This window comes from Platichthys flesus, chromosome 13 (assembly GCF_949316205.1).
Source record: "Platichthys flesus chromosome 13, fPlaFle2.1, whole genome shotgun sequence".
NCBI classification, from domain to species: Eukaryota; Metazoa; Chordata; class Actinopteri; order Pleuronectiformes; family Pleuronectidae; genus Platichthys; species Platichthys flesus.
In genome coordinates this window covers 8,004,093-8,027,808 of record NC_084957.1, presented here as the reverse complement: position 1 = coordinate 8,027,808, position 23,716 = coordinate 8,004,093, and the positions used below count along the sequence as shown (strand labels likewise).

General features: G+C 41.9%; 1 protein-coding gene across 3 annotated transcripts in view; it reads right to left on the bottom strand.

Annotated features, from left to right (window-relative positions):
- Positions 1-3,461: 3,461 nt before the first annotated feature.
- Positions 3,462-23,716, bottom strand: part of galnt13 (UDP-N-acetyl-alpha-D-galactosamine:polypeptide N-acetylgalactosaminyltransferase 13) — a 37,808-nt gene continuing 17,553 nt past the window's right edge. The window contains exons 7-13 of one of the 3 annotated variants that reach the window (XM_062403388.1): positions 23,588-23,705; positions 21,033-21,213; positions 18,465-18,604; positions 16,710-16,808; positions 15,888-16,022; positions 12,518-12,747; positions 5,955-6,092 (exon numbers count right to left, since the gene is read on the bottom strand). In XM_062403388.1, the coding sequence (XP_062259372.1) occupies positions 12,562-12,747; positions 15,888-16,022; positions 16,710-16,808; positions 18,465-18,604; positions 21,033-21,213; positions 23,588-23,705 (859 nt within the window). In that variant the 3' untranslated portion in view covers positions 5,955-6,092; positions 12,518-12,561. Of the gene's footprint in view, positions 6,093-12,517; positions 12,748-15,887; positions 16,023-16,709; positions 16,809-18,464; positions 18,605-21,032; positions 21,214-23,587; positions 23,706-23,716 lie in introns of all 3 variants that reach the window. The other 2 variants (XM_062403389.1, XM_062403390.1) reach the window with 2 other exon arrangements.

The following is a 23,716-nucleotide window of genomic DNA, read 5'->3' as shown; positions in this document are numbered from 1 at the left end:
GATCGGGAGGATGTGAACGGTGCGTGGTGGATGCTCCAGCGCTGACAGGGTCGTCCTCCGTTCTTGGCATGCAATGTGAAACCATGTGGTGAATGAGCAAAGCTGCATCTCTAAACCAGTCATTCCACGGGGGGTGGGGGTGGGGGGGGGGGGGGTTGCAGCAACTGGGTCAAAGCATGGAGCTTTCGAGGAACATAGGAAGTCGCCAGCATCATGTGGTGATTTGGGAACATTACAGATGTTTGCGCTTGACTGAGAGAAGCGACAGCATTTAAACACAAACCGAATCCTCTGTGGAGGAGAAATAACATCTGGTAATGAGAGCGATAACTCATCCAGCCACGTTGTCATTGTTGTTTATACAATCCTTCATAGGTGCAATTTAAAAGCAAATAGAAATATGGAGCTGGTTCAGTCTCTGAGGGTATGTTTCCCCAATTGAAATAAGACCTTATTAGTTGAGGCTGTGGCTGAAAATAGCATCCAAACAGAAGTGTTTTGTGGAACAGCTCCTGGAGATTGATGATTGATTACTACACAATTACTGCTGAAAGCAGCGGGGCCCCACCTCCTAATCACTGCTTTCGTCTCCAGAAGGAGATTATCACATAGGAGAAGCTGGCACGAGCCACTTCCTCCCTGCAAATCAATAAAAATTACTCAAGAGATTGTGAGCATACATCAGAAATATCTCACTTAAAAATCCCCAGGCTGGCTACACATTAAAAGAGATAGTGCTGTACATTATTCCCTGGGCTTGTGGTGGGGTGTGTGTCTCCTGTGGCATCAGATCTGAGCCCCACTGAGTTAATGGCCTCAGACCAAGTCTAATTAAAGCTGCTTTTCAGTGAGGGCGCTCGGGAACTTCAGGTCCCCTCAACAATTAAGTGCAGGATTTCTTCTCTGGTCTCCAGCGAGAAGGAAAGGCACATCCAGAGGGTTGATTCCCCCCCCCCCCCCCCCCCCTCCTCCCCCTCCTCCTCTCCCCCATCATGCCTATTATTGGATTCACTTAGCTGATAGAACCACATATTTTGAGCAGGGGGAGAGACAGGCAAACCGGTACACAATCAAACACATGGGAGACACTTGGAGAAACAGGACACAGGAAGGTAAAGCGTCTTATTTGAAGTCGAGCCACGGAAGTGTTGGGATCGTCTCGTCATGAAGGTCTAATGGAAACAGGTTAGAGAGACAATTACATTACCAGGAGACAACGGGTTCCACTCCTGCTGCAGTGCCCTTGAGGATGTAGAGATGCACCACCACATGAGAGGCGGCTTAGGGCATTGGTAAATACTTTACATAGATATTTGCATGCACACACATATGTATATAAATAAAGGCATGCAAACGCACACACTACACTTCCACTAGTCCACAATGTATAATGCAGTTCAGCATCTCCACTAATTCCACACTCCAAAATGAACAGTTCCATGATCACTTCTTCACTTCAGGAGCATCACATTGGCTTTAGCTTGGTTTTCCTAATTAACCGAGTGCAAAGCTTTTATATGCAGTGATTCTAGTGCATCACTGATTCACCTGTAACGTTCGAGGCTGAACTACAGAAACACTAAAAACAAATAGTGTCGAGAACATCAGGGGTTAACCGAAGAAAATATAGAAACTATGGTGTAATATGAACCAGAGTTTCTCAACATGGGTCGAGATTTGTATTCCCTGAGATTTAATGAGCTCAGGCTTTATGTAGTGGAGAGCTGTGCAGCGTCCCTGGTGAGAAGTTCTGATCTTGTTCCACCTTAGAGAGCCACGGATAGCCACAGATAAAGCCTCCATTAGGGCCATTATTTCACAGCATCTCACCCCTTAATGGACTCCTCTGGTCAGGCCACACACCCACTATCTTATCCTCACAGGCCCAGTTAACCAGCCCGGGTTTGGCTTCCTACAGGTGTGAGGCTGTCTGAAACAGCAGCACGTCCCCGCAGGGCCCCTGCTGAGAACGTGGCGAGGCGCTGATGTGCTGTCGGCTCCACAAAGACACCCATTAGTACCAGCGTGCAGTGGTGGCCTCGGAGAGGTCAACTAACGTTTACTAAAGAGCTTGAGAGGAGGACATTTAAATATACATTTGCAGCTGGAGCATTAGTGTTGTTAAAAAGAGAACAGTCTGTGTCCTGTTGGAGGCAAAGTGCCTTCCCTGCATTTATTAATATTGCAGTAACAGTTGTTTCTTCTTCTAGTGTTATAAAAGTCCAGATTATTTATTACTATTCTTGAGCATTTTACCTTATTAGTAAATTTTGCTCATTCACTTTCTTGCCAAGAATCATTGAGGAGGTTGCTGCCACTCTCATGTAGTATATGTCCCAGACTGAAGACAGGGATAAACAACAAGCGTGGCCGTGTCCATAGGAATCGAACCAGCCACACCGGCATCTGTGCAGGTCACTAGAATTGAATATGAATAAAGACCTGTCTGTGGAGGTTATGAGAGACACTATGTTTTGGCTGGGAGCAGCAACATCTCTGGCAAACAGTCCAGAAATCACTCAGCACATAATCACCCATTTAACCACTAAACGTCCTTTTTCACATTTTGGTTTTGGTACAGAATAAACAAATCAAATGTAAAGTTCGCTTTAGAGGTGTCGTTGGTGATCGGAGCGTCTTTTTCACAATAAGATCATGAGAGTGGTATTGATCTCTAATACAAAGGGACGCTTCCAGACTCGATGCTATTCTAAGCTAGCTCATCGGTGGTTACAGCTTCTTTTTAACAATACGGCCATGGGAGTGGAATCGATCTTCTATTCCCACACTTGGAAAGATAGTGACTTAAAGCAGTCGATCAACTAATCAACAATATCGATTTCTAATGAATGGTTTAAGTAATGGTTAAAGCTGAATACCTTCCATCCCATATCAATGCAAATCAAATACAATCCATGTAATTATGTGAAATAATGATATTTAAGCTTGTTTTTTATTGTAGAAAGAATAAAAATAAATAAAAAAAAAGATCGGTAGTCAGTAGTTTCAGCCGTAAGATAGTTGCAATGCTGAGTATTCCCCAATCTCCGTCTCCATTACCCTCCATTAACCCTGCTTCCCTTCTTTCTTCTCCTTAGATAGTCACAAAGCCAGAGTCAGCGGCGAGCTCGAGCGTAAAATGTGCAGAGAATAATGAGCCGTCTCAGAAGAACCTTCATCAGGTGACAATGGAAGAAGCTTTCTTCACATGCTGGACAGAAGAGGAAGGCAGCGTGTGTGGATGTTCACGTGTTGTCTCCAAATGGTCCCCACGGAAAGGAAAGACTAGAAATGGCACCTGTAAGAGCCCACACTCCGAATGGAGCCTGGTATAAGGAGATGCTCGGGGGGGTCCTAACAGCTTCAAGACAAAGGGTTATTAAACAACTGATGCGCTTGTGTGTTCTCATTTCCCTCAGTTGCTTCCCACTGAAATTAATGCAAATTCTATATTCGGTCGAAGTTTTATTTATTGTTTTCTACAAAAAAGGCAAAATGTACAAACAGGTAACACTATCATTTTGCGAACAGTACATTGAAACATTACATTCCTTTTTTTATTTTTGAACACCATGCACTTTGAGATAATGAAAAACAATAAATGTTTGCGCGCAATGCAAAAGAGATGATTGAATTTGAGTCTGAATGCCAAGCAGCCACTTGGCGAGGATTCAGTATTCAAGCAGCATTGATAGTATTTCAGCATTAGTTGCTCCCTCACGTACGCTCGCCTCAGGTCCTCCAGGTAGTGTGAGGATTGGTTTCAAGGGACCAATGATGATTTCCAAAACACACCGCAATTTCAAAACCCATGGTAAGCACTGGTTTTTATTACCTCAATTCCAAATAAAACATTGCAAAACCTCCTGATCTCTTCACCATTCAATGCCTTTTTTCCTCTGAGGAGGGTTCAAGTTTTACAGCATCTTAGAAAAATAATTGGTTCTGTATGTACAACAACAACAATGGTGATAGCAACACGTCATTATGAACAACTAAATGTGTTGATCTCAGACAGTGATGCTGTGTACCAGTCACATTTGCTTGGGCGATGGGTGAATATATATATATATATATACTGAATACTGACCTGCTTAACTATTAATGGGTAAAGAGACGCTTGATCAAGTATTTATACGGAAGTGATAAATTCATGAGATATGACATCAATATGGTGTAGTACTTCATCTCAAATGAAAACAGACTCAACAGTCTTCTTTTTCCACAGCTAAATTATTAAACCATCTAAAAACCAATAAACCAAATGAAAAACTAATTTCTAAAGGCACACGAAATGATTCAGCTCCAAGACAACCTGATATCTTGAGATGTTTAAAATGCGCTGGGCAATGTATGAGGACAAGAGGTGGACATCTTGTAGAAACGATAAAAGGAGGGTTTTTTTTGTGAATGTCCTTATAACACACTGCATCTAATCCTAGGTCAGTACACGTGTTATCATTTAGAGACGACTCTTACAGCCGTTCCTAAATCAATCACAGACGGAGCCGAGTGATGATTACTTGAGTCATCCTTTCCTGCAGCCATTTATTTATAAGTAAACTTAATCCAATATGTTTTCCATCAATCCAGAAAGCTGCCTGACATTTTCATCTGCACCATACTGTAAATCCCATTTCTCTTCTATGGACCATTATGCAATTACTCAGGTGTCTAGGGTGGGGGAGGATGTTATAGCCGTACTCTTGTCTTCTAGTCATTTGCTATAGATGATAGGTTTGAAATCATTATTATTTTTATTCCAGCAAAAGAAAAAACACTTTAACAAGTAGAGCCTGACCAATAAATCGGCGGCTGGCAGACAGGAAAGTGCAGGACAGAAACACAGGGATACGTCTGTGGTAACAATTCTTCAAACAAAGAACTGAAGGGTCCTTACAAAATGCTGAATGTTTTTTTTTCTTTTGTAAATTTTAAGAAAATCTTAAGATACAGTTTATCACTAGGGTTATCAATAGAGACTTTTTATTTGGTAAAACCATTCATTACCAAAAAGAATAATTTATTTTCTGCTGTCACAGTATTGTTGTTACTGTTACGAGGGGACATTAGTTACAGGAAATTTGAGTCAAACATTATTATGAACTGAAGTCTGAGCTGCATTGTTGTTTTGACATCGAATCAATTCCACAAATGACACATTGTGTCTCAGTAACATGAACAATAAGCATCTTGAGGGACAACGATGGGTCCTCCCGTTTATTCAATGATGAATCTTAAATTGCTAACGGCTGCTAGCTCATGCTACAGTAACAACAGTAGATTTCTCGTGTCGTCCTGTAGTCACCAACACACCATGAAAGGGATTCTCCTAGCAACACTAACCCAAAAGGTCAGTCAACCATTCAAGATTCAAAGTTTCAAGAAATATGATAAATGAAAAAAAAATACACATTAGCTTCAGTATCATTTTTATCTTTCGTTCCCTTACAACAGTGATGAGAACAATCCAGTGTTTTCAGTGTAACCCAGACACTGATGTAGCAGCGATCACAACCATCGTGTCCTATGATTGTAGCTACAGTCGCTGCACTGCATGTCACACTGCACACAGTGAGCACCGTCGCTCAGACGCTCTCCTGTTGAATCGTTTGTCCAGCAGCTAATGAGCAGTCCGAGGAGCCCAGTGTGGCTGCAGGGTCACAGCAGGAATGATATCAGTGTTCTCCATGCACAGACCTCACACATCGATCTCCCTGCTCGGACTTGATGAGATCCCCAAAGCTCATCATGTCTCGTAAATGTCAGGTGCAGCTTCTCTCCAACCTGTGGCGAGCTGTAAGAGGAGACGCGTCCATAATGGAAGATGGAAGCTGCTGCTGCTGCTGCTGCAACAGGAAGATGCACATGATGTGTGCGAGCCACCTGGTGAGGGTGTGGAGCCGGGCCGGGTTAGGAGGAGAGTAGAATGGGGTCGGAGAGGTGAGGGATCAGACGTTGAGGGTCATGTTTCGTAGCAGCCACTGCTGAGAGCGGCGGCCGTTGCAGTCTCTCAGGGTGGGGACCATCTTGTCCTCTTCAGATGGCATGTCCAAACACTGGTTGCTGTTCACGTGCAGCAGGGTGAGTCGCTGGAGAGGGACGGACAAAGACACCGGCAATTACACACACGATACAAATGCAAGGTAAATACAATGAGTTTTATTAAATGTTTTCCAGTTATAACTTTCCTCGACTCGCATCATTGACTATTCAACAGACATTGATTTGCCATGATTTACCGTATTTTACAGAAATACCTAACAACCCTGTTTGTTAAATTCAGTAGCTGCAGCAGAAAAAACAATAGGTGGAGTGTATTCAGAGGACAGGATGTTCCAGACGAGAAAGAAATGCAGACTCCTGCCCCTTGTACCACAGCATACGGTGAAGCGGGGGAACCGAGGCTCCTGAGGTGGAGAGGCTGTTGTCCAATGAATAGAAGGAATTTCTTTGCGAACAACTCGAAAAATACTTTCTTTTCAATACAGAAAAGTTTTCAAATGATTCAGTTCTCATTCCAGCAGAATGAAAGGTCAAACTGAGACAACATTCAAACAAAAGTGGATCAGCTCACAATATAAAAAGGATGAATAGCTTCATAGCTTTTCACAATCTTCTGGAAATGTTTACAAATCTATTTTGCAGCAAAAGCAAGATGTTAAAAGATGTCAGAGACACAGTTAATCTTATAAAGGGGAAAGACAACCGTACAAATACATGTTATTCCTTTGAGTTCAGGCTGCAGTGACTTATTTAAAATATTATAATGATATTGATACTATTGAGGTCAGAGACTGTAAACAAAATGTATACTAGGAGTAAAAAAAAGTGAAGCCAATGCAGAGGGTAACTCCACTGGTTCATAGAAGTCAGTTGAGAAAATGACCTATCACTTGATTGATAACGTCAGTCAACATTTTGATCGATCGCTGAAAGCTCAACAATCTGCTCTTCCAAACATGGTTAGTTCTAGATTACAAAAACAACTAAATTGGACACCTGGTATTGGACATGCTGCTTGACACCATTTTAAAGGTTATTTGACTTTAACACTCAAAAGTGTCTGCAGAGAAAAATAAATCAGTTTTAGGTTTTTGTCTCATCACTGGTTTGCTGTTGCTCATCAGAATGGGATTCATTTCCAGTTAAGGGACACGTCAACTCATCCTCTCATTGCTTCAGCAGTATAAACAATGATGAATAAATATGAAACCAGCTATGTCAGATCTCTCCTGTTTGTCCGGCAGTGACAAACCAAACCCTGTCCTCATGACAACATGAGCTCGCATTTATCTCCTGCTCCACTCCACACAATGCCTGCCCCCCCCCCACTCGCTCGCCAGTCCTGTCTGTCCTGTTCTATCACAAAGAAGCCAGGAGACAGAACAAGCCCTTTTAAAATGTCCAGGCTGGAAAAACATACCTGTCATGATGAGATGAACTCGTGCACCACGTGCCACAAGGGCTCCGGAGATCCCCCCCCCCCCCACCACTAACAACGGGAAAGGGAGCTCTCAATTGCCCTGATTAACCATTTATGCTCATTCCCGCAGAAAGAACATGCTTCCGCAATTTCCTTCCTTACTTTCGCTGCTTTCCTTGTCCTAATGATCACATGCACTTGTACAGGACTTGGAGGAGAAGTGTCTCTGCCAGGGGAGCAACACTGCTGTGTAAGGAATTAGGGGGGAATTATGTCAGGTGCTACAGGACTAAAAAACTGCAGAGTTCTGATACCATTTCTCCCCTTCCCAATACCGATTTAGACGTCCGAGCATTTCAAACAAATTGCTGTATGTTACCAGCCCTGTGTGGAAGTGATGATTGCATTTGCTGGTGTTGCAATTGGCCAAAACTTGTGCCATCCCTGGAAACTGAAGCCATGCATTCAGTACACATCCCCGATTTACTCGTGGGACTTTCTAGCTGGAAATATTGCCTACTGACTCGTATCGTAGCTCGCTCTGGAAATCACTTCTTCCATGCTTTTAAAAACAGCCCCTTTTAGAGAAGCAAAAAAATAAGGGATCTCTGGAATGTGGGCGAAACTAATACAGCTCAATGACGTGTTATAATACTATATCACTATCATATTGTGCTCGCCGATGCAAGACACATTTTTTGCTAGTAGTGTAAGGCATAGAGCTGTTATTGGTATTGGAACATCTCTAAATCTGCTGTATGTAAATATGAGGGTTTTGGAGAGAAAACCTGCAACATCTGCATAACGCAAAATGCGAGAACCTCCAGATCAGCAATTCTCACCCTGTTATCAGCAGCGATTGTCGAAGTGAACAATGGAAAGAGCATGAAAGAAAATATGGCATTAAAACTTTCATTGGCATGAATATTTGATCCTGTGGCCGAGATGCACTTCTTCATTAAAACCAGATTATGCTTTGATTGTTGACAGAGGCTATTCAGACTAATGAGCACACAGAGACGCTGAGGCCGTGTTTGAGCTTAAGCTATAAAACACAAGGGTCTGACATCCACTGCCTGGATACAAGGATGTGCACGCACACATGCACGCACTCACACACATGCACCTTTATGAAGTTTACATTACAGACTGCGCTACAAGGCACATTAGTACAAACAAACCTAGAACAAAGAAAGCAAGCGGAGTTCGACCTCACTCACCTGCCAACAAAACATAAAAGAATAAAAGAATGGCTCCAACCCCAGATACAAAACTGCCTGTCCTATTGAAATTAATGAGCCAAACTCGTCCCAAAACTTCACCGCTTTGAAATCCAGCTAGTTCCACAAACTTTCAACTTGAGCCCCCATTTAAGCTTTATACAGGTGACAAGACTTTCAGCTATTAAAATGTGTGCTAAGCTTTTTGACATGTAATACATTTTTCTGAATTATCAAAGTTTACATTTTATTCCTTTTAATCATCCTTGTGTATTCCACTCTGGACACAGTTGTGGTGTCTGTGCACAAAACAGTCTGGTGTGTTAAATTTGTCCTAGTGCATTTGTTATGTAGCAGATTGCCTGATCTTTTTGTGAGGTGGCAGCTGGACAATTATAAATGTCAGCGCCAGGAACCAACTTTTAACCAATTGACACATGCAACCAAACGAACGATAATCGAGCAGCCAATCAATATGAATGACGATGCAAACACAGGTTTCAAAATCTGAAAAATGTAATGTCATCAAGCTGAATTATTGAATCTACTTTCATGTCTGACACTGACTCCAAATTAAGTGTTTGTTCTGTTTTACATTTAATAAACGTTAAACTTTCACAGACTGATTCAACTCTGATTGAACCAATTATTAAGTTTACTTGATTTTGATGTATTGAAACAGTGTTACAATAATTAACCACCATAAAGCCGAGTAAATCCTCTTTAATAAAAGCGCCCTGGCAGCGTTTTGGCCTTTGATTCAGTTCATAGAAAGTAAATCCTCTTCTCAATCAAATTAATATCGGATCTCGGATTATGAAGAAAACTCAAAAACTCTGACGCTGTCAAAGTCACTTGTGCCAGGCAGCTAATATCTTTGTGCACACAGGATTATGAGAGCCTGGGCCAAGTTTAATGCTTTGCTGAGATCTGCGGATGTTTGGAGGAAGGCGTGATGAAGAAGAGTAGATCTGAGTGTACAGACTTCGGCTGCAGCAACCAACACAGTCAATACCGACTCCATTGCTTCTCCAGTGGTACGCCACCATTGTGCTTTGTCGTTTGTTGTCCATATTTAAAGTAAAACGTGGATGACAGGATCTCATTGGCAGATTACCACTGGTGTAGGACCATCACCCTTATATTTCCTGATTCATGAACATGCATTCATCCCATCCATTCATCCTCTCTTTAAAGTGTGTAAGGGGGGTGGAGCCAATGCCAGAGGGCCAACACACAGAGACAAACATTCAATCTCACATTTACAACTATTCACCATTAAAAATGTTCACTTCCCTCCACTCTGTATCTACTATGTTGGAGACAAATGATTCTAATTCCACGAAGAGCGTAAACAGGAGGGAAGCGCTGATCTAGAGACACTTTTCTGTTAGTTACATCGACCAAACACCTTCAGAGACATAAACCTAGAGAGTGAGCGGTTCACAGTGAGTTCCATGTTGGTGTGAGCTGAATGGAGAAACTGCTTAACAGGAAAGAAGAGAAACTGCAAATGAAGAAGAAAGATTTTCCTCAGTCATGATCGCACAACCAACAAGACCAACAGACTCACAACTGACGAGAGTTTTCAAACTTTCTTTTGGCCTTTCTGACTCTTCACACAAAATGTTCATCAAGCAGCTATTTTGTTGGAAATGTCTCACTTAAATAAGAATTTTCATCAAATGTCTCAGTCCATGCAGATGTTTTGCCAAAAATAAAAATTGTAACAAATTCAAGTTGGGGGGGAAGGTAATTTGAATGTGTAAACGTTTTTTTGGCTGTAAAATTATTGGGTGTTTAATTAGTCAGATCAGGAATAAATTTAACAAGGTTTCATCGTCTCATAAATAATATAGTTAGACATCTTTCATCTGACATTGAAACTAGTTGACAAGCTAATCTACTGAAAGACCAAACATTTCAACAAATACCAAACTTTATCACTTATTCAGAAAACCTGAAATTACAATTCCCATCATTTTCCACTCTTTGTATGGCGCCAACTGCGTCTTCATATAAATCCAAGTGAGCAGCTCAGTTTAGATTCAGCTTGTGCAGGAGAAGCAATCCCACTGCAATTTCTTCAGAAAATGCATTTTCTAGTTATTTCATGCTCCCTTTGGGGCAGAGCAAACTCCCAGCTCCGTCTCCCAGCAAACCAACCAGCGTCTCTGGTGCAAGTCGCTGAGTGTGTGCACAGCTGAGACCGGCTAATTAAATGACTAGGGTTTTAAAACCATAAACCCCGGTCGAGGAACATTATCCTCTTCGTCACCAGGCAGCACAGAGTTTCCCGTTTGATGTGATTTTTTGTGCTGACTGTGGATGAAAATCTAAAGAGCTGAGCTGATTTTTGTGGGAAAAACACAAACGGCAATTTTTTTTTGAGTCGAGGCAGAATGGGGCAACAATCTCATTTACTCTAATACCGCCTGGCTCTGTTCAAGCGCTCTCTTTGTGCTGGCTGTGCCACGAGGACCTCTGAGTCTGAACAGCAAATCAGGCCATCTAACAGCAGGTCACTTTACTGCCGCAACTCTTCAAACACCAGCAGCCCTGGGAGAACATTGCACACATTTCCCTGCATGGACAAAAAAAACTGAGGCGTGCTACAGTGAAATAGCTTTTTGTCAGGGGGGAACAGCAACGCAGAATTTGAGGTGCAAACTCCAGATAACTCAGCAGAGCAGAAGTGAAGGCGGAGAAAATGACAGACAGGCACCACAACTGTAAAAAGCTGAAAAATAACCAACCTGAAACGGACAGAAACGCTGAGCCAGAAAAGGTTCCTCACAAAAGTATGTAAATGCGCAGCGGGAGCAGTGAAAAGCATTGATAACTGGGATTCAGTGGGTTTTACAATGTGTACATGGCACACAGTGGACACAGCTGCTGCGGGTCAATAGGAGAGTGGCCTGCGAGGACAGGACCATGAAAGGTAGCCTCACAATGAAGGATCACTTCAAAAGAACTTGTAAACAATGGCAAGCCCGTTTCAATCAGCCCTGCCTGTCCATAATCAGCTAAAAATAAACACGTCCTCCTCCGGCTCAGGCATCACGCACCGAGCGCTGGCAGTCCGAGGGACAGCCGTCTAATTTTCCCATCAAAATAAAATATTTACGTTGGAAAATAAATGTCAAATGAGATCTAATTTAGCATGAAGACTGGTGAAAGGTTTTGCAGATAGCATCTTACACACCACAACCTTCTTAGTGGGACATCTGTCACGGCTTGATCCTGCTGATCCGGCCCCTGTCTTTATGGCTTCCCTCTGAAAGGTCACCGGTAAAAGCTACTTAATGCTTCCGAAAACAATCTGCATGCACTTTCTGACTAACAGCTGGAAGATCAACATCACAATACGTTCTCGACTCATCTGCTCTTTTAAACAAAATAATTTAAAACTAGAAGAATGCATACCTCTGCCTCGACAGTCCCATTGGATTCAATGAAGGAATAGAACAAATTGGTGTACACATTAGTCTAGTCTTAAACATGATAGATTTTCTTTTTCATCAAGAACAGTAAACTTTTCAAAAAAAAATTGCGATGTTTAAGACAGATACAATAATTCCACAATCCATCCCCTGATCCAGAGCCACACCAAAATATAAAGTGTTTTTCACTGAACCATACCACATCCATCCACCTGGTTTCATGGTCATCCATCATGTAGTTGTTGTGTAATCCTGCTGACTAACAAACAAACACAGAAGATACTCTCACACGCTACCAATACTACCACATTCAGCTGCACTGGTTCCTGTTAAAAGCTCAAACAGGTCAAACTCAACTACTTCCACTTCTAACAATGCTACAACTAGGGAGCTGCTGCATCGACGACCAGCTGCTACATGGCACTGACCTGCTCACCTCAGCACCTACAGTCCCTGCAGAGCTGACCGGAGCTCACAGGAAATAATCGGTGGGGCTGAAGTAGAGGCGTTTAGCGACCTCCTGACGTGTGTAGCTGTGGAGGATCCAGGCCTGCGTGGGACTGTTGTTACAGTACTCCACTGTGGGGCCGTAGGTGCCGTCCTCCAGACGGCTGAGGGTCAGACATGATTGGGTGATGATGTGGAGGAAGGTGTGCTTCTGCAGCGGGTCGGGGAGGTAGAGGGAGACATTGTGGTGAAGGTGAGGCCAAGACTCATTTTTATTAATCCATGCGACCTGAAGGTTTCCAGTTTAATAAGAGGTGAATAAAATTTGACCCTTTTGCTGCATTAGCATGTTGTATTAAAAAAAGTCATGACTTGTGAAAGGAATGGTTGAATTCCTGCAAACTGTCAGCACTGAATCGGCCAATTAGACACTGTTATGGTCATAGACCATTGTAAGGACTACAATTCACCATGAGAAACAACATTCTTATACTGCTGCCACACAATGTAACAAACTAAAATTAAGATGACATTATTTTCGTGACAGCTTCATTCATCACCCATTTGATCTGATCTTTGAGACAATATATATTCAAACTAGAATGGCATTGAGTAGAGTGGATACCACCCAGGCCCAAGAGTCCCCTTCTGAAACCAAATTTTAATCTATTTTTATTCAGATCACCAAATTTCAAACTCGTGCATATTAGTTCCCTCAATGTGCCTGATTGTTTAAACAAGATCTGTAAATGATTGACTGAGTAATCAATGACAATCATCTCACAATGCTAGTGATAAAAAAAATCCTGGATACGCCCCCTGATCTTAAACTGCACCAAAATGTTAGGAGTACTTTCCTGACACATAAAACATCCTTCCACCAAGTTATGTTTAAATCCATAAAGTAAGTACATACATTTTTGTGTAATCCTGCTAAATATGGATGAGGTCAAAACTCTTTCCCAATTAATTGTCAAGAGTTAAGTTTTTTACCGGTTTGAATAAGTTAGTGCAAGAATTCAACCTTTCTGTAAAGTGATCAAAGAATTTCCTTCACATCTGTTCATCTATAAATAGAATAAATATTCAAAGCTGGAAATCGTGTAGACGTGTGTCTTACTCACATGTTGGCAGCAGAAAGATCTTTGTGAATAAGAATCGACAACTCTGAGTTGGAGAACTACAAAACTAACACAATATTTCATATGTAAACCTGAGTGAGAAGAGCAGCTGGATGAGGAGCAGATAATGTTTGTGACTGGTGTGTTCACGTGAGATTGTGGGAGACGGACCAATAGAAGCAGCTTCTTTCTGGCTGAAGCTACGGAACAGGTGAAAAAAAAGGGGAAAGCCATCTGCTACAGATGTGAATGAAGATGGAGGGAAGGTGGAAAAGTGAGATAGTGTATATTCGTGTGAAAGAGAAACTGATGAGCAGATGAAATGTTAATGGTTCTGTAGGCGACCAGGATTCAGCCCCTGACTGTCACACCCGGGCTAAAAATAGCTTCCACCACTGACAGCGGTGAAACCCCAGTTCTGTTTACAACAGAGACCAGATCTTAGTTCATGAATTATTCATTTTGTTAATAATGCTCCCAGAGAACAAAGTGTAATGAAGGGGATTCTTCCAGGGTTTGTTCAATGCTTGATGGAAAGGCCTCCGGGCTTCCTCACCTCGTCATGTCCACATGTCAGCGATGGAACATTTCAATAACTGGATGTTCACTGTGGTCTCTTTCAACCCTCTACCTTTAAATTGTTAATATAAAAGATGCTGTTTGAGGTGGATGATCCACAATGTGTTGAGTTTACAGTCAAGAGAGCTTCAGGAGAATGTGTTGAGTTTCCACTTAGGAGCTAAACTACATCTATTAATACATTTGAATGAGGTCTAAAATGACAAAGAAAACAGTATAAAGAGTATAAATGAACTCTGGTGATCAATATGCAGTTTGTGTTTCTTCTTATTTACCTAATTTTAGTTTTCGTTTCACCACTTTGAAATTGAATCATAGAGTGAACTGGATCTATTTATCCAAAGTTCCGATATTCTAGTCAGTTACAGGCTCCTAATTATTTCTACTGGAATCTGTTTACATGCTGTGATGTTCAAATTAGTCTAACACTTTACTGCTTCCCTGATCGAATATTAACTCAGCTGAAGTCATGATAACAATGATTGATACATCAATGAAACAGTTCTGCTGCAGGAGTGTTAACTGACTGGAGCAGGACGATTCACAATGGGAATTCTTTATATATTTATGATTTGTAACTTTCTCTCCATCGCGGCAAAAACTGTGTGTAGGCGGACACGTTACATGTTACATGTTGAAGGAGATGGAGACGGAGAAATAAAAGGCTGTCCTCATTCTTGAAGATCCAGCATTTCATAGCTATTCCACTAACATTATTATTACCATCATTAGTCTAAAATTAATTCTCAGCATTATCATTGTTAACTGTTGATGTTATCTGTGCTGTTGTTATTATTAATGACATTATTACACCTATACGTTTCTGGTCTCTCTCATTCCCTCCCTCCCTATTCTTCTCCTTTCGATCCAACCAGCTGCTTCAGACGTCCACTCACCCAGACTCTGCTTCTGTTTGAGATTTCTTCGATATTTTATTTCTCTCCACTGTCTTTAAGTGTTTTACTGATTTAAAATTTCAATCATACATTTTAAAGTGCCTTGAGATAACGACACGGATATTGCGCTAACAAATGATACTAAATTGACATTGAATGTAAACACGGTGTTCATGCTGTGTTTTCTCCCTTTGCTGCAGACTTTGGCCTTTGTCACTTAACCGACCTTACATGCACAGACAAGCTATAGGTCACGCTACAGGAAAATGAAAACCCCATGGTGAGGCCACTTTAAACGATCTAACTTCTAATGACCACTACCGACACGGGATATCACGATACTGGACGCACAGGTACAAACTATACAGCAACATTCAGAAGGTGGCGACTCTACCATCTTACCTCAAAATCATAGTCCCACTTGCCAACATTCTATGTAAAAAATACAGATCATCAGGAGAGAATAGCTGCAGGCTGGGAAACAACTCAACTTGTGTGCGGCTAGAAAAACAACTGGTATACACCACCACCTGGTGGCTGAGCACAGGGCAACTGAATTTCCCACTAAGCACAACAGAAATCCTCCATGTACTCTCCTCCACAAAGCAATCTCACCAGACACACACAGAATCAATCCATCAGCATTTCATCTAAGTCTCTTTCAATACAGCAGGCGACAGGAAGCAGGACTGGCTGCCTGCAATAACAGCCTGAATGGGGATTATCTGGCTACTATCGGGGAACACAAATCCCACCTCAGCATCATACTCGAACATCTGATTTCCCTTCATGTGGTGACACTTGAGCATGACGACGGGGCCGTTGAGGCGGGAGACGTCCAGGCAGAGGTCGTCTGTTCTAATTTCTTTATCCGCCGTGTATGAGAACACCTGGAAACAAGACGTCTCAGTCAGGGGATGGGAAACACTGGCAACATCAATCACCGTCATGCATCCAGTAAACAGGGGGGATATATCACAGAATTCAATACATTCATTCTTGATATTATTGTAGATTTCTTCATGATTTATGAGGTGCCAAACATGGTTAACTTGGATTTTTGTGGTTTCGTGTATTTCTCTAGTTGTAATGACAGAGGAAGCCATAATTAGACCAAAATACAAATGATGCCTTGGCACGAATCCTCTTAAAATAGCAAAGTGACCCACAGCATGGAGCAACATCAACAATGGACTCCGGAGACAGCAAAGAGAAACTTGGCAAAAACCCCAGAGTTAAATTGGATTGGAAAACACACACAGACTTAAACACACGGTTAGCAACCAAAGTGAGCTCAAATTCTCGTGTATCACAGATAATTAATTATCAAAAGCTCTATTGGTTGTTAATTTAAAAAGAGATCTAATTAGTCTCCACTCCATTTACATCACTTGTAAAGTTCTGCCAGTTTGAATGATATGTATAGTAAATAAACAGCCCAGTCCCTTACAGACTTGGACTCAAAATGAAAAATACAAAACAAAGGATCTTGAAATACTATTTGAGGGGCCTATATGTACTATATTAATCATGGTGTATGTGGTCGATAAGAATAAATGTGTGTGGGTTTTTCTCACCTGGTTTCCTCCCATACCGTGACAGTTGAAAAAGCCGACTTTCTCGTTCTCCTTCCTTCCCATGTTGTCCACACACTGGTTGGTCTCAACATTTCTGATCTGCCAGCAAGAAGTTCACAGCATTATAAGTTTGTTTGGCTCCAATTTTTTCAATTTTCCGAGCTCGAAATTAATTTTTATTATAATCAAACCTTCCTCATATTCTATTTTACCGATACATAGTTTACAAAATGTAACACTTAGATAATTCATGCTGTGGTATGAATCCGTCACTCCAGGCTGCTTCTCTGAACAACAAAACACCAGCAACAACAAAACACCAGCCAGGTTGACCCTGCTCAATACTGTCTCATTAAAATGTCTTTTTACTACACAATTGCACTTTTTAAGACCATATTAAAACATTTTTTGAAATACTTTCTGATTTTAAATTGATGTCTTCAAATTTGTTCTGTGTGTTGTTCTTAAGTTCCCTGTGCAGCCAATGCATCAACCAGTGTTGATATGAAATACGCTTTATGAATAAAACTGCCTTTTAGCTCAAGTTCATCCCAAGTGACTTGCCCATTACTGAGAATTGTGAATTTCCAAACTGTGATGTTGAAGAATATATTTTCTGAGTAGGAATTTTACTTTGAGTTAAAATCATGTGTGAAACGGTGTCACCAGCTGGGCTGGCTCTATATGTAAGCAACTCATTATGCCTATCATGCAGGAGCAGAGCCGCATTCATAATTAAGTGATATAAAACCTAATGGTTCCATCTGTTAAAGAAAGGCTGACTGTGTTGGGGGGGTGGTGGTTTAGAGGGAGACGAGGAGCTGAGGTGCTGCAGTACAGCAGCGCAGCACAGATGAATATATCCTCTCATCCTCAGCAGTGTGAAATGATAAGGGATTACAAGCTCTTTCACTGGGAGTTCTTCAGCTGACATTGCTTGGAAGTGGCTTCCATCTTTTGCACACGCTGCACTCTGCACTGCTGTCGACACAGAGCTGTGGGCATCAGGAGTCAAACTCGGGCCACTCAATTATCTATTTTTTCCCCGTGTGAGTAGGAAGTAACTTATAAAAGGATCTTAAACTTTTGTTATCTTGAAAACAATTAAGTATGAATTCTCATGCCTGAGCTTCACATTATCAGATTGTTTCCACAATATGCTTTTCATTTCTGAGGGGACCACTTTGTAATTCCATCACTGCCCATTCAAATAACGATCTGATGAAACGTTTCTACTATTTTTTATATTAATACCACAGGGAAATACTTCTCCTCTGCAAAATATGTATTTTAGCTCAAGTGCAATACAAAAGTGTGCCATGAGACTGAGTAAAATGTATACATGAACAATCTTGGAGCCTATCGCCTGAAGAGGAATTAGCATCCGGTGGCGATGGCCAAAATTACCTCACACACAGATTCTGCATATTCACAAGCAGAATCAGTTTAACATGAGCCTAATCTCACCAAGCATAGTGTGAACATGTGATTCAGAACAATAACAACTGCATGAACCTCCCCTTGTTTGTATATCATATGCATTCAATAAGAACAGCTGAGGATATTTGCTCATTCTATCTAATTTAATTCCAGCCTTTCCTGTATTCTGAGATTTAGAGATTTCTCACACAGCAGTATTGTATTTCTGAAAAAAAAAAAAACAGGCGAGAAGCTGCAAGGCGGATCGGTTTGAATGCGGAGGCAGCTGGTTTATCTGCTGCATTATGGGAGATCAGAGTGCATTAAAGCTCATACTTCACCAAGTGAGTAGTATCTTCTTGGGATCTGGGAGTCTGGGTAGATGTTCTCCAGGTACCAGGAGAACGGTTTGCACTTCAAGGCCTCGCGGAGGGCTTTACGGGAAGAGACGTCTCCGTAGTCGACCCGCATCACTCCTGCAGGGGAGATGAAGAGAAAAGGATTCAGACAGATGAAAAACTTCACATCATCAGATGTTATTCACCTCAGTATTTACATTTTTACCTCCTGCAAGGAGGCTTTGTTGTCACAACTCCCCATGTGTTGGTTGGATTATGTGTAAGCCAGAATAAACAAACAACTCGTACGTATAACTGTATGAATCTGTTGAATTTAAGGAAAAAGGTCTGCGCTCTCCTGAATGATATTTTCTTTTGTCCTGAAAATAGATGGGTTCTCTTTATTTGTTGCACCACCAAAACTTAACACCAGAGGGACCCTTCAAGAAGAGCTATTTGGGTCATGATAGAAAGACTTTCTATTAAAACGTTGCATAAAATATTTGATTGATAAAATTGAAATGTTTAGAAAAGACATACAAACGATGTCACATGTGTGGTACACGTGTGTACATGAAAACTGCAACATGAAAACTGCAACATGCATCAGCCTAAATGAAATGGAACACAGAGGAAGGATAAGACGGGAACAGAGCACAGACACTTACAACACATCAGGCAGATGGTTTCTCCCCAGAGAGCCTCTTGAGGACTCAAAGCTTCCATGTACATTGATCCAGGGGGTAATTTATCATGAAAGAGCATGATTGCAATAAGGGAAAGATAATTTTCAAGCATCCAACAGCAAGGCGATGTATATTTATCTCTCAAACACGAGGCAGACAACGCAAACACCACCCTCTAAAATACCTACAATATTGTACACTTTAATCTGGGATATAGAGGTTTCAATTTGGCAGATAAAAGCAAAGGGCTGAAGGCCACTCCTCCTCCCCTGGCTCTCTCTCTCCCCTCTCCCTCCCTCTGTCTGAAAGGTCTGAGCATCACATGTTGCAGATGATGAATGGCCTCTTTGATCATGAAATCACCAGTGAAGAAGAGGGATGAGGAGGGGAGATGCACTTTTAATAGGATCACTCCGCGCCACTCCCAAATTCAGCCCGCGCATCATACCGTGCTGCTCTGAGGCCAATAAGCGAGGTCTGGCAGCAGGGTGGCCGAGATCATTCTCCCTAATGTCCTGGAGGAACAGACAAGCCATTCCAGGGCCATGATATGCAGAGAGGCTCATCTATCACAACCCCCAGCCCTGTCTGCACACAGATCGCCATTGAAAATACTGCACGAGTCGAAGGGGAAGGTCACAATTTGTGCGACAAGATTCGGCAGCTTACGAATGATCCCGTACAGGTTGACTTGAGATTTCCGGGACACTGCTGTCTGCTAAAGGGTAATCACATTACTTAATCGACAGATGGAGAGCTACTCATGTCTCGGTCTCGCACAGTCATATTGTTCTTGTTTGGCCGTGTGCAATTAGGCTCTGAGGGGCTAATTAATTCTCCTTTGCAGACGACAAAAGCGGCATTTAATTCGAAGCAGAGTGAAAGAAGAAAAATACATTCTTAGATGAAAGAAAGAGTATCATTAAGACAATTAACGTATAAGAGAAGAAAAGTGCTTTCGTTTCACACTAATTTGGTAAATGTAATATGAACAAGCACTCAAGTAGCACAGAGAAGTTTCATAATGCAGGTTATTCATACTGCTTTTGAACAGCAGTGAAACTTCTTTCATTTCTGACTCAAAAATAAATTAATTTCATTTCAGCATCTTTCTGCTAATTTACCTTCTAGTTCAACAAACCTCTGTCCGTCTGTCTGGAAGTGGAAAGCATATTTTGCAAGTCATTTATCTCATCAACTTCACACCTCGGTATCTGTGTCTGAATAGTCAGTGGAAGTGCAGTGTTGAGTTGGACATGCGACTTGTTTAATGTTAATAATTTTTGAATAAACAGGACACCAGCGCTCTGTAGCAGTCAGTGGGGGCGGGGCAATGCGCCTGCAGTCTGTGGACCGAGTTCTTTTACGTCCTTAGACACACTGCAGTAGTGGCCGTCAACTACTAGCCGATAATACATGTTCCACCAGATCTTTTTGATAATCTGATTATTTATATTTCACTATATTGAGCCGACCCAGACAACCACTTCCTCTTTAGCGATTTGTCTTCAAACTAAAAGCACAGTGTATATCGAGCAGAAACGTATGTACAAGGCACATACGTGAGCAGTAATAAAGCTAAATCAGTTTCATTTCATGAAAAACATTCATTTGATAAAAATCTTTAGCAGATCTAAACCAGGTAAGTTGAACCCAAAGGTTTTCTAACTTCACTCTGCACCATTGACTGTTTATAAAAAGCTCTGCACACAACGTCCAGCACACAAACAATAAAAAGTGACAGTAAAGTGTAGAACTGTTGAGGAGGACTCACTAATGACAAGGAATAACTTTGAAGTAGCCCTGGAGCATTACCTCAGGACACAAACAGGGCAGGTGTAAACAGGCACTGCACTAATAATCCAAATCTGTCCGTGTACCTGGTGATATGATGTAGAAGAAGTCTTTGAAATCATCCATCCAGACTTCGGCCAGGCGCCTGTTGTTCTTGTTGATGACTTGGCCAGTACCTCCAGGGAAGCTGTACGGGGTGGCCTTCCGGAAAACGTGGCCCACGTGTGAACAAGTGACGATTTCCAAAGAGCCCCCGCACTGCCAGATCTGCAGACACGTGATGAATTCATACAGTATGTGTCAAGAAAGCAGACAAACACAGTCAGTACAAGCTTACAAAACATTGGCTACATGCCAGTTCCCTTAATGGATGCTCAGGTGCTCAAATGAAAAGGAATAAATTCATACTGTCACCAACGAGGACAGTTTGCTCTCAATTCTAGAGCAGCGCAGCTTTCAGGACGAGAGAGAAAAGAAGAGATTATCGAATGAGGGACAGTTTAACTAGAAATGTGTTTGTCACTGGACACTGCAGCAGAGTAGGCTGCTCTAAAACTGCAGCACACACACAGTAGACTGTATGTGAAGAGGAATTAAAGCAAAACCACACCACATAACAGACTGGAGACATAAATAAACCAACGCAGGAGTAAGAGTCACAGTTTTACAGATTTTGTGTTTGCTGATTCAAAATGTATCAGAAAATGGATGAAATGTGTATTTTGGGGGGAGGGGTGATCGGGTGCATACCACAGACACACAGGATGCCGCCCTTTGCTTGCTTAGACATGATTAAAAAAAACAGAGGATGCCAGCACTCATATGTGCAGATGAGCTTTTTCAGCAGTGTAGGTAATTAATGGGAAACACTACTCCTCGCTCCACTCTGTGAGCAGCGCTCCCCATGAATTACCTACACTGTGGCAGCCCACTCCCCGCACAGCTACCGCAATATATCGAATGGTAAAAACAAAATTGTGTTGTGTTGACTACACAGCCAACAAGAAACCTTGATGAAAGCACTTTACGTTCATAGTGCGACGAAACTTCTCCCACAAATGAACTACGCCGTCTTTGTGATATTTATGTATAACACATCAAACAGCTCAAGATGAACGGACCTGGACAGATCTTCTACTCAGATTTTGATCACCACAGAGACGAATCCTGCACAATCTGAGGTTGCCTGAAAATGAGCTACAGTGACGCCTTTCTGAAAAGTTAACACACAATAAGTGGACCCACACACCCACTGTGCACTTTAAGAAGACCTTACTTACTCTGGGTAGGGCCTCCCTTTGTTCTCACAACAACCTTAATTTTTTCTGGCATACATTCCACAAGATGTCAAAAACACTCCTGTGAGAGTCTGGTCCATGTTGATATGATTTCACATTTGTCAACGGCACATGCATGCTGTGAATCTCCTGTTGAACTAGAGGTTCAAAAACAGTCTGACTGGGGAGGCCACCGGAGTTCTCTAAAGTCATTGTCACGTTCATACAGTTTCAGATGACGATTGCTTTGTCAAATGGTGCCATAACATGCTGTTCAAACTGGGATTGACTGGTAGTAAGAGGCCAAAGAGTGCCAGGAAAACGTCAGCCACACTTTTACACAATTACTAGCCTGGACTGTTGATACAAGGAAAATTGGGTTCATGGATTCATGCTAAACCTCCGCAGAAATCCAGATTCATCCGGTCAAGTTATGTTTTTTCAGTCTTGCACTGTCCAATGTCGGTGAGCTTGAGTCTAGTGCAGCCTCTGATTTCCCCCGACAGTCTCCTGCTAATGTCGCACATCTGCCTCAAGGGTCGATGTGTTCTGCATCCTGATGCTTTCTGCTCATCACAGCTGTATAGATTGATCTGAGTGACTTCTCTCGGCTCCAGTCAGTCAGGTAATTTCCCTCTGAACTGTGTGTCTTTGTCTTTTGCACTATTCTGAGTTAAGTCTAGGCCCATTAATCCAAGGAGATAAGCAGTAAAAAGTCAAGTTTTTTGTTAATTTTGATGACCGTATATAAAGATAGATAACACATCTCCACTTCCAATGATACAAAAATTTAGTTAAAATATATTGGATATTGCCATCTTGCACCTTTTACATCATTTGAAGCCAGAGTCTGCACAGTAGTTGTTGTGGTTTAGCGCTGTAGTACTAAGGTCCCAGAGACACCACTCACCATTCAGTCACAGCTGTCAATCACAACATTTCACCCTGTTTTTATAGCATCAAATAACCAATTAAGACCAAAGTTACTGTAAAAATGAACACAAACATCCGAGTGATAAGAACAAACTAAAATGACAGAAACCATCCTTGACTTCTTTTGTTTGGTCCATGTCCCATCCATTAACATGGGACAAATGGAGTTTATGGCCTATACTGCAGCCAGCCACCGGGGATGATCAAGATGATTTGGCTTCGCTTTTGAAATGCTGTCATGTCGCCCAGTGTGCGTTCAGTGTCTGAGCTGTGAAGAACACTTCTGATCTGTGCACAGGATGAGTAGGGCTTTGTTGTGCATGTGGAGATGCTTGTCACATAATTCAAAAGAAAACAGAAACACAGATACAATTAAGGGAACTGGTATGTTTCGATTTGCCCCCCCCCCCCCTTCTTTGTGTGCGACTTACTCTGAAAGACATTTCCAGGTTCTCTCCCCCCCAGATATCCATCCCTGGATCATAGCTTCCTATTTCTTCAAAGTATGATTTGTATATGGAGAACAACCCTCCTGCCATGGTGGGAGTTCTGCAAGAGAC